The sequence below is a fragment of the Pelodiscus sinensis genome, chromosome 5 (assembly GCF_052426305.1).
Source record: "Pelodiscus sinensis isolate ZL-2025 chromosome 5, ASM5242630v1, whole genome shotgun sequence".
Classification (NCBI taxonomy): Eukaryota; Metazoa; Chordata; order Testudines; family Trionychidae; genus Pelodiscus; species Pelodiscus sinensis.
The window spans coordinates 31,932,423-31,949,398 of record NC_143056.1 but is presented as its reverse complement, the minus strand read 5'-3'; the positions used below and the strand labels follow the sequence as shown (position 1 = coordinate 31,949,398).

At 41.0% G+C, this 16,976-nt stretch overlaps 1 protein-coding gene across 6 annotated transcripts in view; it reads right to left on the bottom strand.

Moving 5' to 3' along the window:
• Window positions 1-16,976, bottom strand: part of TTC7B (tetratricopeptide repeat domain 7B) — a 252,974-nt gene that overhangs the window by 183,264 nt on the left and 52,734 nt on the right. For all 6 annotated transcript variants that reach the window (XM_075926715.2, XM_089778382.1, XM_075926717.2 and 3 more), the window contains one exon: window positions 2,259-2,337. In XM_075926715.2, coding sequence (XP_075782830.2) covers window positions 2,259-2,337 — 79 coding nt within the window. The remainder of the gene's footprint in view (window positions 1-2,258; window positions 2,338-16,976) is intronic.

Here is a 16,976-nt window from a genome sequence, read left to right as displayed (position 1 = left end):
TTGTTGAACTTTCTCTGAAAGAGCTTTCATTATGTTATTTATATTTTATTTAAAAATGATGACTAATGTCTTCCCCTTGTAATTCCATTTGAAGAATATACTTGTTTTTAAAAATCCAAATTACATATCCTCATGTGTCTTCCTATATACCAAAAATCTATTACAAATTGTTAAATTCTATTCTTACTGATTTTAATGAATCTCTCAGATAAAATATTAACTTCAAAATCTATCTCCAAACAAGTTCAAGTAAACATTAGTGAAATAGTACACAAGAGATGGGAACATAACATTTTATTTTTTAACTAAAATATTCTCAGTACTGTGCATCTTTAGTGCACAAAGGACTATTTCTCCAGCTTAAACAAAAGAAATAAAGACAGTCTTTCATACAAAACTATCAGTTTAATCGCTTTCTAAATGCTTTATACCAATGTATGTTAGCTACATATGACCTTGAATGACAGGGTTGAAAAATTCTGACTTTTAGTGTCTTAGAAGTGGTAAAAAATTGACTGCTGTAGAAACAACCTCAGAGTCTATAAAAGAGCTATCAACATTTCCTGGCAACAAATGGTTAACAACTGAGCCAAAAGTGTCACTCTATGAGTGACATCTTTCATTTTTTAAAATCCCTGCAAGAAATCTACCTTCCTTTTCTTATTGTTCTATTTATACTCTCATGGAATATTACTAGCCTCATTTAAATGTCTAATATTTCATCACTTGTGAAAAATGCAATTTTGAGGACCTCATTTAAAAAAAATAAGTGATAAACTAATTTCTAATTATCTCAGAGGAGTAGCCAAGATAGTCTGTAGCAGAAAAAAAAAATTAAAAAAATTAAAAAAACAAATGATCCTGTATCATCTTACAGACTAACAAAAAATGTAGATGGTATCAAGAGCTTTTGTGGGCACAACCCACTTCTTCAGATGAATGGAGCAAGGAGTCCAAAGTTAGAATAAATATAAAGTTACAAATTTAAATAAAGTTTATAATTTTTTTATTTGTAACTCTGGACCCTTTGCTCCATTCATCTGAAGAAATGGGTTGTGCCCACAAAAGCAAAATACCATCTACATTTTTTGTTAGACTCTAAGGGTATGTGTAGACTACATGCCTCTGTCAGCAGAGGCATGTAGATTAGGCTACCCGGCATAGGCAAATAAACATGGCCGCCGTGCTATGCCGACAATCATCTGATGCCTCGTGAAACGAGGTTTACAGGATCGTTCGGCAAAGGCTTCTCCAGCTGACCGATCCACGTCTAGACTACCGCGCTGTACCGGATAAGGTGATCGTCGGCACAGCACGGAGGCCATGTTTATTTTAATGAAGCGGGGATTATTTAAATCCCCACTTCTTTGCCTCTGCCGGGTAGCCTAATCTACATGCCTCTGGGTGCTGTAGGGACCATTCATTGATTTTTAAGTTTTTTTTCCTAATAGCATTTTGAAGAGACTATACTAGAACTTTTCTCTTGGACATATGTATAAATGGTTCAGAATAACAAAAGACAACATTGTAATTAATGTTGCATATCTGAAAAAAAATCTGAAAACTTTTGATTTATACCAAACTCTAAAAGAAAAAAACAAACCCTTGTTTAGGGAATATTTACTTTATATTGATATGGCTATGGAGCTCCTTCATGGTTTTTCTTTTTTGAAGTAGTTTTATGGGAAAAAAGAGACAGATAATTTACAGGACAATGGAACTCAAAGTCAAACAAATAGTGGAGTACCCTAAGGGTGATGAAATAATGCCTTGCAGAACCGAAATACAGTAATGTTCATTAGATATTGATGATAGTTCCAAGCTGAATTGAGTTTACACAGCAACCAGAATAGAGGGACAGGAAGAAAGACAGCTGTTTCTGTTTTTACTACTTATTTTAACTACGAATTTGGCACACAAAGTTGCATAGGTTTTGGTAAGTAATTGAGTACTGTGCTGTAATCGGATTTGTTTGCCTCTGTAATACAATGAAAGTTTTGTTATCTACCACTTGGGGGGAATGGGAGTTGCCAGTTAACTCAATGGGGCAGATAAAGCAGCCTTTGCCTTCTCCCTGGAAGTGCAGCAAACAGCCCATCTGGCGAACTGCTAAGTTCAAACTTTGTTAAATTTCTAACAGTGCTTGGAGGAGACTATACATCTGGGGACAATGCTGGTTAACACAGTGCTGGATAAAATATTTGTTATTTACACAACATTTAGATATTAAACTGTCAATGTAAGTTTGTGAAACTTACCATTCGTAGATTTTGTGTGGTTCTTGTTTCAACAGCTCTTAGAATCTCTCTAAATCTACCAACTCCTCTTGTCAAGTTCCTGTACACACACATACAAACACACACAGAACTTGCCTTTATTCCAATCTAGTCCTTAGCAGTATTTTATATACAGTTATTTTGTTGCTTTAGTTGTTAGTCAAATCCATACAAGAACATTTTTCCTGATGTAGTATCTCATTCATTATCTAAAAAAATCCTCATCTGGCAGATAGCCACATCACTGTGGGTCACAGGAAAAAAAAAGAGCAAAGCAGTAGGTTGAGAGAGTAAGAAAATTAAGGATATTGTACAAAAGAAGGGACACGGGGGGAAAATTATTTCAATCGTTATTTAAAAACAAAACTGCTATACCAAACAATCTTTTAACACTAATACTTGGGAAAATTCTTTTAATTTCAGTAGCTTCTCTTCCTTTCTTTAACCGACATAAGAGTCAAGTTTTTCCAACTCCTTTTATATACAAAAATATTTCTAGAGAATACAGACATGAGAGAACAAGCTGTATGGTCTGAACAGAAGACTGGGAGGCAAGAGATCAGAGTTCCACTTTTGATTGCCCAATGGCTTCCTGTGTGTCCTTGTACATCTCATCTTCTTCCATTTAATATTTAAAGAATTTTTGACAAGAGGCATGAAAATAAGAGATGAAAAAAGACGGTTACATACCTTTTATAACATATTGCTCATGTCCATTCCAATTTTGGTGTATATTTCCTGCATGCACTGTCATAGGAAGACTTTTCCTTAGTACCGTGGTCACCAACCCATCGATCGTGATCGACTGGTCTATCCTGGGGGCTCAACCAGTCAATCGCGAGGGCTTTTGGGGCCCCCCCTCGCTGCTCCCCACAGCCAAGATGACCGCCGTGCTGATGCTACCTCCAGGGACAACAGAGGTAGTGCAGGCTTCCTGCAGGGGAGGGTGTTCTGCAGCTGCGCGCCAGGTCCTGGAAGTGTGTGGGCTGTTCTTTCCCCCTCCCCAAACAGCCGGCGCGGTACCTAAAACGCCAGTCTGTTTTGGGCTGGGAACTTTCTTCACCTGCTGTCTTCCTGCGCAGGAGGGAGGGCGGAGTGGGAGTCCCAGACCGAGCCAGCTCCAACTGCTCAGGCAACACGCACTGCCATAGGGAGCAGAGGAACAAGGTGCATGCTGCCTGACCAGTTGGAGCTGGCACGGTCCGGGATTCCCAATCCTTCCCACCGCGCAGGAAGGCAGCAGGGGAAGAAAGTGTCTGGTGCATGATGGACTGGCATTTCAGGTACTGCGCCGCTGTTTTGGGGTGGGAGAGCAGCCCATGAAGTTCCTGGGCCTTGGCGCGAAGCTGCAGGATCCCCAGGTATCAGTCCCTGTCCCCTTCCCCCACCCAAACCCCCAACAAGTATCCTGTCCCCTGCCTCTGCACACACCCGCACCCACTGGAACCCCTGCCCCAGCATCCTGTTCCCTACCCAGGACCCTGCCCGCTGCCCCAGCATCCTATCCCTTGCCACAGCACCCTGTCCCCTGCCCCCACCAGCACAGTTGGGACCACATTAGTGAGGCTTGAAGGGTTTGTGTTTTTGTATCTCACTTGTGTGGCCCTGACTGACTTTTCTGTGGGTCAGTGACCCTTGACTCAAAACAGGTGCCCCACCCCTCTCATAAATAAAGACAATGCTGAAACCTTTTGTGTTTGACATATTTTATTTAAAAATGAAGCTTGGCCACCAAGCCCCTAATTGGGGCCAAGCCTTCATCTGGCCACAGCATCATAACACTCCTGTAGCCTCCACCCTGATCCCATATCTGAACCTATCATACAGTGGAGCCCCCTGTCCTGAGCCTCTCACATCCCCAAACTCCTGCATCCCCATATCTTCAATCTGCCACAACACTCTTGCACAATTCACACACCGCAAATTTGTGCCCTGAACCCATCATACTCTCCAATCTCCCTGCTCTCCATACTCCCCTCACATACCTCAATCCAAACTCCTGCACCCTCACATCACAAAGCTGTGGCTTGCTCAGCACCCCAACCCTACATCTGAGCCCAACACTCCCCAGCCTGGAACCCCCTCCCTGAGCCAGCATTCCCTTCTCCACATTCTCCTGCATCTGAATTCCCTCCCAGAGCTTGAACCTCTCACACCCCTTCCCATACCCAAATCCCTCATTCCTACCCCAGAGCCCACACCACCTGTCTCAACCCAGTGAGGGTATGGCTAGAGTACAGGAATTTTTCTGGCAAACACGTTCCCCAAGGAATAAGGGGGCTTCCAAAAGAAGGGTTTTTTTCCGACATTTGACCCAATCTAGATGGGCCAAATGTCAGAAAAATCTCTTTCAACAGAAGGATCAAAAAAAGCGGCAGTGTAGCCATACCCTGAGTGTATAAGGGCCGGGAATAGCAAGTGATGGACAGAAGGGGAACAGAGAGGGCAGGGCTTCAAGGAAGGGGTGGGGTCTTGGGGAAGAGAGGGGGTCGATCTTGGCTTGTCCTGACATTTAAAAAGTGATCTTGGGTGTAAAAAGGTTGGAGACCACTGCCCTAGTAGGATCAGTAGGATTGAGTGGGGCGTCAAAATGCCATCCATGCTCTCCCTCAGTTCCTTCTTGCTGGAATTACTCCAACAGAGAGGAGGCAGGAGGGTTTTGGAATGCACATGAGCCACTCATCTCAAAGAACACCAGTTACGAAAAGTACATAATTGTCTTGTCTTCTTCAAGCAATTGCTCATGTGCATTCCAAGTTAGGTGACTCCCAAGCTGCTATATGGAGGGGGGATCAGAGGTTGATGGTCCTCTGCCTGCAAAACTGCCCTCCCAAACGCAACATCATCTCTGCATGTTGCTGGATTGCATAATGTGACCTGAACATATAAACAGTTGACCAGTAGCTGTTTAAAAGAGGCAGATAAGAACCATTAATTAGCAAACAATGGTTGTTTGCTAATTTATCTGCCTCTTCTGACTATCTAGCCTTTAGGTACTTAGAAACTATTTGTTTTTCCTATTACATTCCAGCTCCGCTTTCCCCTCAATATTTTTTACCTACTGCCTCTTCTTGTTCCCTCCCTTCCATTTTTTCCTTTTTCCATTCCTCCCCCCTCTCTAGTCGCCCCTATTTATTTTGATCCTGGATATCCAATACTCTGGTCATCTGAAGAAGTGGGCTGTGTCCACGAAAGCTCACGATACCATCTACACGTTTCGTTAGTCTTTAAAGTGCTACCACACTATTTGTTAATTTTTTAAGTTTATCCTGTACAGACTAACTCAGCTACCCCCTGAAGCTTCAGAACTAATTAAGTACTTGAAAACTATCTATACCAGTGTTTCTCAACCAGTGGTACGGGTACCCTTAGGGGGTACTTGAGAGAAGTCTGGGGGGTACATCAACACAACTGAAATTTGGAGAAAACTGAATTTTTGTTTTAAGTTTTACAGCGCTTGATCATTTTTGTACTTTTTACACCCAAAAATTCCATAGCCCGCCTGGCTACAATTAAAAAATGGCTACATTGTTTAAAAAAAATGTGTTGCAATGGTAGAAAAAAAATTGTGTGTCTGAAAACTGTAGGTACTTTTTTTTTAAAAGGGGTACTTTTTTTTAAAAAGGGGTACGTTATAAAAAAAAAAAAGGTTGAGAAACACCGATCTACACTATAAAGCTAGGGAACACTTACTTGCTTGAAGGAAGAGAGATAGCTCCAATGAAGGTCACTAGTGGTAAGAAGGAATTGAGGAAGGGTACAGTTGGCAGTGGGTTATATACCTTGCCTTATTGGCACCACTCTAGGGGCCTATACTGCTGACCAGGGATCCTCTAGGGAAATACCTTCCAATGACTGTGAATGCAGCACACACTCACCTAACCTGGAATGAACATGATTAATCACTCAAAGAAGCAGCACTATATACATGCAGAATAGCAGTATTATTAATCTAAATTTTTTCCCCAAATAGTCTGGAAATATAGTATTCTGTACCCATGCCAACTAACTTGTTAACTTGTTTTTCTTCTCTCATCCTTTGACAGTTCTTTCAGCTATTCCCCCGGTTTTAAATATATTAAGATTTTATATGATATTAACCACCTGTTTATTACAACATAGCTTGACTTGGAAATGAGCTGGTGAAAGACTGTGTCAGCATTTACTGACCTAGCCAGCTGCATTCTGCAGTCTCTAGCACATATTTGTTCCGATTTAGTTTCAAATCAGATAATGGATAAAAAATGTGCTTTAAATTAATCCAGAGCCATTGTCATCTCATATAGAATTGCATCTTACACCAATATGTCCACATGTAAACCACATAAAGGAACTTAAAATTTACTTTTTTCACAGTAGTCCCTGGTTTAACTTCACAATGACTGCAGTCAGATTGTTTCTTCAGAAAGGGATATCTATCTATCTATTTACCTAATCAACTTTTAGATTACACTACAATGCTTATCAGTTCTCCCTGAACTCTGGAAAAGGATGAGTAGACAACCACTCTGTGTACATCAAGGATTTCATTCTCCAGGAAAACCAATATGACACCATTCACAAGCAAAAATTGACTCAAAGGAAAACAAGTTTAATTTCAACTATATCCATTAGGGATGTGAAAGTGTAACTGTGTACATGGTTAATCTGGGCTCATCAGTTAACCTTCATGCTTACACACAGGCTCCTGAAATGTAAAGGGTGCTGGCTTAGAAGCTGGCTCCCCATGCATACCAGCTTGCAGGGAGCTGCCTGCCTCTGATACAAATATTTTAAGCTGGCTTCCTGTGCGTACCAGCTCCTGCCTGCCCCCTACACTGCTGCCTCTGATACAGGGGAAGAGGGGAAGGCAGGAGCTGGTATGCATGGAAAGCCAGCTTAAAAGTTGTTTCCCTGTGTGTGTCAGCTCCCAGAGAGCCATCTGCCTCCCACACTGCTGCTCCACAGGCAGCAGTGTAGGGGGCCTGGTGGAAGTTGGTGCACAAAGGCAACAGTGTGCCTCTGAGGCAGCCATGTGGGGAGGCAGGAGACAGCCATCTATCCCCCACGTGTAACCGCTGAAAATTTCATCGGTTACATGATTACTAAATTAAACACTTTTTAATATCACTAATATCATCCCTAATATCTTCAAACTATGAAGAGCTACTCAAAGTGGATCAGTCTCTAATAAAACCATACACCAATGACATGAGAAATAATGATCAATTTATCAGATGTTAATGGAACTTAGTTTTAGGTAAGCAGGTAACAAGGTACAGATGGTTTACACAGTTTTTTGTTCAGTAAATATATCCTCTAAGAAAAATAATTCTTTTCACTTTGACCACCCAATGGTCCCAATGTTCAATATTTATATTAATGCATAAAACACCTGTGTGAAATAGGGATTACTACACTGATTTTACATGTGAGAAAAATGAGGCATAGAAGGTTAGCAGGAAGCTGCAGCTCTTGAGCATCTCTGAAAATCAGAAAATAAACAATTTTGCTTAGATCACATATCAAGTCACTATCAGAGCCAGGAGTAGAATGCAGACTCCTAGTCTTCTGCTCTAAATGAGCATATGCAAAAGATATGCTGTTGTTGAGGGAATATTAATTAATCTACAAATCAAGATGAAAACATAGTCCTACGAATTTTGCTCTATGAATCTGTCAAGACAGCAGCAAAAAGGGATCTAAAACATATAACCCTATGGAAGATTGACTTATTACAACAAATCAATGAAATATGGAAACAGCAGAATCTCAGCTAATCCACAGTAAGGGTATGTCTAAACTACATCCCTCTTTCAAAAGAGGGATGTAAATTAGACATATCGAAATTGCAAATGAAGCCGGGATTAGAATTTTCCACACTTCATTTGCATAATCACATCACAGCGTTTTTTCAAAAACACTATTTTGGAAGTGAAACCGCGGTCTAGACGCAGTTATTTAAAAAAGAAAAGCCTTTTTCAAAAGATCCTGTACTTCTCAAAAAATGAGGTTTACATTATCTTTCGAAAAAGGCTTTTCTTTTCGAAATAACCACATCTAGACCGTGGTTTCACTTTTGAAATAGCATGTTTTGAAAAAAAATGCTGTGACGTTATTATGCAAATGAAGCATGGGAAATTCAAATCCTGGCTTCATCTGCAATTTCGATATGTCTAATTTACATCCCTCTTTTGAAAGTCTAGACATAGCCTAACTGAAAACCGTATTGCTAATTAGTTAATTTTGAGAATTAGCAAATGTGTTGCAAAACAGATAAAACAACATAAAATGAACTTTATTCGTGTATGTTGTTAATAAAAGCTTGATATATAAAATATATTGTGTTCTATAATATATTCTCTAAAAAGAATCTTGAAGTAGTAGCATGAGACCTCATTAAATTACCTGCTATTACATCTTTGCTAACCACTAAAACAAAGAGTAGAATTGAGTGAGAGACAGTCAGATTCCACTCTTTCAGAAAACACAATAAGGTTGTTTGAGAAAACTGAGAAAAATATAGAACTAATCTTTGCTTCATAAAGCATTTAATATTGTTTCATGGCATACAAACACAGGAATGCAATACAATTAAGTTTGCACAGCATTTCCTATACAAACTATAAATACAAAGGGAAAAATAACAAGAATTACGCTAAATGCTTTGAGAAGAAAAAATGTGAAGCAAAGCTTTAACTTTTGACATGCTAGATTTTCACAATGCACTACTTTTAGTAAAGTACATTTCATATATATTGTTAACATTTTTTCCTATTCTTCTGGGTGCTCAAAGGAGAGATTCCCCCTCTCCCCCCTTAACAGGCACTTACTTTTGACAACAACCTCAATATGATGCTGCTTAATTTTAATAGTCCCTCCTTGCTGATGTAGAGTTGCAGTGGTAAACAGTAATTTAATTATGAAATATAACATCTGTAAAGTGTCTGTAAAGAATTTTGAGATCCTGTGAGTATAAAGTGCTTTATAAAAGCTAATTCCATTCAACTATTCGATATACTGAACAGTAACATGAGTTTTTATCATGCACTCAACACAGAGAAATGCTCAGTAATGTAAGAATTGGCAATTTGGGGGTCTGCATGGTACAAATAGTCAGTTCTGTGCTTGCATACCCTGATGTTGATATTAGCTAGGTGAAGGACAAGAGTTAGGCTTTTCCAGTTGTCCATGACTAATTTTTAAAATATAAACCCAAATTTTGTTTTCGGTCTTCAAGTTGCTAGATAAAGGAAGCTCAACTCTTTCATCTGGATTGGAACTGGCGATGGAGAACGACGACAGAAATTTTCAAATGCTCTTAAAAATATTAGGCTCCTGACTCCCACTGAAACTTAGAGAATTGGTAGCTAACTCCCTGAGGGCTCATCGAGGCAAAAACTTGCATCAAGACAGCAAAAGACACATGCAATGTTAGTTATTTTGGTTCAGATCTCTGTGTGGACAATGCAAGTTAGTGTGCGGACCAATCATTAACCCCTCTGAAAACCACAAGCAGTATTCCTCAACTGTTCACAAAACAAAACTAAAAATTAAGAAATCAAAAGATACTCTGTGCACGGCTGTAAAAAGTAAAAAACCATCAAATTCTTAGCATTATACGAATATATCAATTTCACCTAAATAAAGCAGGAGTTTCTAAATAGAACACAGTACTAACAAACAAATGTGTGACAGGATAACAAGTTTTGTATTTCAGGGAGGGGAGGTACAGGGGATTGTAGAGGTGATATATCTTGACTTTACCAAGGCTTTTGATACAGTCTTGCATGACTGTCTCAAACAAACTAGGGAAATATAACCTGGACGGAGTTATTATGTGGGAGCTGTGGTATTGTAAAACCATTCCTAGAGTGTACTGTAGAATCTCACAGTTACAAACACCTCAGGAATGGAAGTAATTCATAATTCTGAAATGTTCCCACTCTGAAAACATGTCTTGAATGTTCTTTCAAAAGTTTACCACTCAACACTGGCTTAATACAACTCTGAAACTTTACAATGCAGAAGAAAAACCACTACAGGTTGGACCTCCCTTGTTCAGCACCCTTAGGATCTCACCTGTTCCGAAGGAGGACATTTGCTGGATCAGGGGAGGTCCCGGCCACTGGTCTTCCTTGTTGTGTCTGGCTCTGCTATGGCCCCACTGCCACTGGGCTCCAGTCTTCAGGGCTTGGACTTGGGCTCTGACCTGTGCAGGCTCCCCAGCTGTAGTAGCCCTGCTTCTCCCCCAGCCAACTGGGAATCCCTGGGGACAGGACTTGCCAGCGGTCCTGCTTCTGCCATGCTCCACCAGGGATCCCCGGGATGGGGCTTGCTGGCTGCCCCACTTTTGCCACTGGCTGCCCTGCTGCTGCCCGGCCTGGCTGGGGCTTCTCAGGAAGAGGACTCGCTGGTCCTGTTGCTGCCCTACCCTACTAGAGCTCCCTGAGGATGGGGCTTGCCCGTCTCACTACTGCCCCAGCTCCCTGGGGTGGGAGCTTGCACTCTGAGGCCCCAGAGCTCTCTGATCCATCAACATCCATGGTCCTGTTGGACCATGGATGTGGCCAGACCAGAGAGTCATGGATTTCGGAGATTCAACCTGTACTTTTAACCATCTTAATTTAAATGAAACAATCTTAGGAACAGTTTCATTACTTTGTCAATTTTTTTAAAACTTTTCTTTTGATAACGTAAGACTGTAGTGCATCTCCATTTTTTGTAATCTCTGCTGCTATTTGATTGCTTACTTTCAGTTCCATTTGATATTTATGGTTCATGGGTCAGTTTGTAACTCCAGTGCTCACAACTCTGCAGTTCTATCGTAGCTATTGGTTGTTTAGATCATGAGTCAGCAACCTTTTCAAGCCAAAGAGCCAAACTACTTCAAAATTCAGAACAAGTGGTCACCAAAGAGCAGCATAAGACCGACCATTTTCATGAGTAAAAATACATAACTTAATATTATTGATAGTTGACAATGATTAATAATAGTATAAATGAAACCTTATACTCACAGACTTTATTTAATGGGACTTCTGCTGCTGCATCTTTTCACACATTTCGTTGAAGTTTACATCTTAACTGGTCAAATCCAGCTTCATGCATACATTCAGGCTGTCTTCTGTCAATCTTATGCCAGGGAACTGGGGATGCAGGGGTGCAGGATGGACTCAGGGTACAAGGTTGGGATGTGTGGAGGTGCAGGAGTGTTATGGCATGGAACTGGGGATGTTGGGGTGTAGGAGTCTAGAGACTTGGGGGCATGAGGGGCTCAGGGCAGGGAGTTCATGTGGATAATGAGCTCAGAGTTTGGATGTGTGGGGGATGTGTGGGAGTGTTTTGATGCTGCAGCCAAGTGGAGGCTGGGCCACAATTGGGGACTTGTTGGCCAGGCTTCATTTTTAAATAAAGTGAAATATTATGTCCAACACAAAAGGTTTCAACAATGTCTTTATTTATGGCAAGTGTGAGTAATGACTCCCTAGGAAGTACTACTGCAGAAAGAGAGATCTGTGGGTCATAGTGGATTATGCTCTAAATATAAGTCAACACTGTAGCACTGTTAAAAGTGATTATCTGGGATGTATTAGCACAATTGCTATAAGCAAGCCACAAGAAGTAATTCTTATATTCTACGCTGTGCCAACCAGAGTACCATATCCAGTTCTGGACATCATACTTCTGGTAATTGGGAAAAAGTCTAGAGAAGAGGAACAAAAATGATTAAATGTATAGAAAACATGACCCCTGAGAGAAATGGTTTGCTTAGTCTGGAGAAGAGAAGACAGAGGGGACTTGATAACAGCTTTTAAGTACATAAAAGATTGATACAAGGAAGAAGGGAAAAAAAAGTTCTCCTTAATGACTGAGATTAGGACAAGAAGCAATGGACTTAAATTGGGTCAAGAGAGATTTTTGGGTTGGACATTAGGAAAATGGTCTTGTCAAGGTAGTTAAGCACTGCAGTAAATTGCCTAGAGAGGCTATGGAATCTCAATCATTGGAGCTTTTAAAGAAAGGTTAGAGGCAGAGGCATGTAGATTAGGCTACCAGACATAGTAAAATGAAGCGGTGATTTAAATAATCGCCGCTTCATTTACATTTCCATGGCTGCCGCGCTGAGCCGACAAACAGCTGATCAGCTGTTTGTCGGCTCAGTGCTGTAGTCTGGACGTGCAGGTGGTGACATCAAAGGTATTTGTCGACCACCCAGGTAAACCTCATCCCAGGAGGCTTACCTGGGTGGTCGACAAATACCTTTGATGTCGACACCCGCGCGTCCAGACTATCGCGCTGAGCCGACAAACAGCTGATTAGCTGTTTGTCGGCTCAGCGCGGCAGCCATGTAAATTTAAATGAAGCGGCGATTATTTAAATCGCCGCTTCATTTTACTATGTCTGGTAGCCTAATCTACATGCCTCTGGCAACAGAGGCATGTAGTCTAGACGTACCCAAAGTCTGAAGGCTTCCACCCTACTTGGTGGGGCTCATGATACAGGTCCTCTGCCTGGGGCTGAAGTCCTTGGGCTTCAGCTTTGGCGCCCCTGCTTCGGTCAATCTTCCTGAAGTCATGTAGGAATGTTTGTTGTCAGATTAGGGTTACAGCGCAATGAAGTTTGAAAATGACTGGTCTAGGTAGATGACCTAGAGCAGATGACCTTTCGAAGTCCCTTCCAGTTCTACTATGCTTCCATGAATTTTGTGAAATCTGACAAGACTAAAGACAAGTTCAGTCTTTAGGAGATCAATACAATAAAGAGTGTATGTATGCTGAAAAAAAGGAAAATTATTAAGGGGCCAGAGAGACTAACATTGAAGAAAGCTTAAAAAAACCTAAAATTGTGTGTCTAGGCTGAACAACAGTTAGATAGGAAAGAGAAGAGATGAGAAATATTTACAATTTTGAGTGATCATCAGAGACAGAAAGAGAAGTAATTATTACAAATGAGAAAAGAAAAAATATGTCATTAGATATTGGGAAATACTCCTTAATGTAGCCAGATCTTAGGAATAGTATCCCTGAAAGGAAATGGTGGGAGTCTGAGAGCATTAAATTTAAGTCTAAACTAAACAATGGCTACCTCACCATTAAGCATCAGGACTCAAGTTAAATCCTAAAAGTTTCCATTTCAAACATCTCTTCTTCATAAATAGGATAAAAATACTAAAATACTACATTAACTTTAATGATCAAGAGGAAAAGGCAAGACCAACAGATAGCCGTATGCATGGGTTTACTATATCTAATTTAGAAGAATTAAGAACTGATAGTTAACTGTTGGGATTTAAACCCATGACTCCAGAACATTCATTTATTCCATAGGTAATGTCTTGACTGCTATGGCATCCTTTCCAGTTTGTATACATATTTTGGAATAGGAATTTAAAATGTTTTAATTTTAAAGAGTAGAAAATGGAATTTATTTTGATATAGCTTATTACATTGCTTATTATATTGCAGGATAATTGAGCAATACCATATATAGTAAGATGAGCAAGGCCATTTAGCTGTGCCTTTTTTATAGCTCTTGGCTTCTAATTAATCTTTTATTTTCCCAAAATTTCAGTCCTTTGTTACAAACTCTTGAGTGACATTACATACACATACTGAACTGTTTCCATGGCAAACTGACTAGAGAGTTTTAGTAATTCAACAGTTTCTAATCTTATCATGAGGCAATCTGGACCACCATTTAGTCAGCCCACGTGCTAATTACTTTCCTCGTTTTTAAAAAAAACCCTCTAATGTGAATGAACTGACATTTTTTCAGTTACACAATGGCAAATGCCACCAATTTTAACCAATCTCAGAGGCCTTCTTCAACTAGAACTATAGATTGAAGAGTGGGACTCTTTGGGGGTCTGGCACACTGAAAGAGTACTTCTTTAAAAGCTGAATCATAGTGCTGATCCTGTGGATCTATGACAAGGACACCAGCGCAAAAGCTGTCTGGGACGGCATCTATAACAAGCATTTTCAGAAATTCTTTCTACAGAGATGTAACACACAAACATAGAGCCCTGCAAACCTGCAGATATCCGCAGATGGGTTGGCAGGGCCCTATATTGTGTGCCATTTCAGCATCACTCCAGGGGATGCCCAGACTGATGGGGGAAAATCTTCCTGCTATTGTGCATGCACACACTTGCTAGGAATGAACATGAACAAACACTTGAAGAAGTACTGGGCCCTCTGAACAGAGACTGAGGATGCAGTCCTGGGGCCTTCAGCTGTGAAGAGGGAGATCCATGCCTGTGGTCCAGTGCATGAGTGTGTTCCACTGGGCTGTGGGGTAGTTCCATAATTGGCTTGTCCTTCGGTGCTGGGATCTTAGCCAAATCTGCACAAGGGAGTCTTCACCTTGGAGTAGAATGTCTGGGAGGGGTTGCAGTCATTATGCAAGCCTGATTCTCCTCACCAGAGAACAAAGCTATAGCTGTGTCTGGCAGGGATATGGAAAACTCCTCAGAGTGGGGGGAGGAATCAGTGCCAAATAGAGGAATAGGGGGCTGTAGTGGGTTGGAGTGGCCACCCACTGACCCCGAAGATGTTGAAGTAAGAGTTTTATATCTTTTTATATTTGTATTTTAGGTTTAATATAATGTAGTAATGTAATGTGACACATTTAACATTTTTACCAATTAAGCCCTTTAGTTAAATATATATTTCTTTGTTCTAAGGTTTAGTAAGTGAGAGACAGAATCTCATATTGTGTCTGTCAATGAGATTACAGGAATGCTGAAGGCCCGAGTCTCAATGTGAATTGTTTTGGTTAAGGCTTAATTTACAATGTCTTTTGCTCTGCTCAATATAAAATGCTGTTGTTTATGCTTTTCTTTGAAGGTCCTTCTAAAGATTGTTTATGTGTGAAAGTGTTATGTGTGTGTCAAGATAAGGTATGAAGGTCATCCTCAGAGCCAGATGGCCAAGAAAGGAGGGGTGATGCGGGTAAAGACAGACTAACAGGTGTCAGAAGACCCATCAGTGCATACCTATGGTCAAAGATTGGCAGATTGACAACTCTAAAGTGAAACCAGCACCCCTAAAAGATAATTGATTACAGGATGAGCCTCTCGGAGATGTTTGTAATGTCAACATCATAAGATAACACACTGGACACAGCGAAATCCATACACTTCAACAGAGGAAGGAGGATTATAAAAGCAGGGTGCCTAACCATGGAACTTTGGGTTTGTCTTGCCACCAACTCCAGGAGAGCACTGGATTGCAACCCACAGAGCCCAATTCCCCCTCTGTGATAGATCTGGCTGGCCACTAGATTGATCCAGACTCTGGACTGGTAACTATAACATCGTCTGGCGGGACTGTGTGTATGGTGTTTGTGTGTGTGTGTGAGACTGAAAAGCATATGCTACTGTTATATTCTCAGTAAGTGTGGTGTACTGCCTTTTCCCCTATAAAAGATCTTGCATGCTTTGTTTAAGCATAACAAAGGGGAGGCACCCCTCCCAGAGCGCTGGTGGGCTGCACCTGGCCCTAATCATAGAATCATAGGACTGGAAGGGACCTCGAGAGGTCATCGAGTCCAGCCCCCCGCCCTCAAGGCAGGACCAAGCTCCACCTACACCATCCCTGACAGATGTCTATCTAACCTGTTCTTAAATATCTCCAAAGAGGGAGATTCCACCACCTCCCTTGGCAATTTATTCCAGTATTTGACCACCCTGACAGTTAGGAATTTTTTCCTAATGTCCAATCTAAACCTCCCTTGCTGCACTTTAAGCCCATTACTCCTTGTCCTGTCCTCAGAAACCAAGAGGAACAAATTTTCTCCTTCCTCCTTGTGAGACCTTTTTAGATATTTGAAAACCGCTATCATGTCCCCCCTTAATCTTCTTTTTTCCAAACTAAACAAGCCCAGTTCATGAAGCCTTGCTTCATAGGTCATGTTCTCTAGACCTTTAATCATTCTTGTCGCTCTTCTCTGTACCCTTTCCAATTTCTCCACATCTTTCTTGAAACGTGGTGCCCAGAACTGGACACAGTACTCCAGCTGAGGCCTAACTAGTGCAGAGTAGAGCGGCAGAATGACTTCATGAGTTTTGCTTACAACACACCTGTTGATACAACCTAGAATCATATTTGCTTTTTTTGCAACAGCATCACACTGTTGACTCATATTCAACTTGTGGTCCACTATGACCCCTAGATCTCTTTCCACCATGCTCCTTCCTAGACAGTCGCTTCCCATCTTGTATGTATGGAACTGACTGTTCCTTCCTAAGTGGAGCACTTTGCATTTCTCTTTATTAAACTTCATCCTGTTTACCTCTGACCATTTCTCTAACTTGCTAAGGTCATTTTGAATTATGTCCCTATCCTCCAAAGAAGTTGCAACCCTACCCAGTTTGGTATTATCTGCAAACTTAATAAGCGTACTCTCTATCCCAATATCTACATCATTGATGAAGATATTGAACAGTACGGGTCCCAATACAGACCCTTGTGGAACTCCACTTGTTATCCCTTTCCAGCAGGATTTAGCACCATTAACAACAACTCTCTGACTACGGTTATCCAGCCAATTATGCACCCACCTTATCGTGGCCCTATTTAAGTTATACTTGCCTAGTTTATCAATAAGAATATCATGCGAGACCGTATCAAATGCCTTACTAAAGTCTAGGTATATGACATCCACCGCTTCTCCCTTATCCACAAGGCTCGTTACCCTATCAAAGAAAGCTATCAG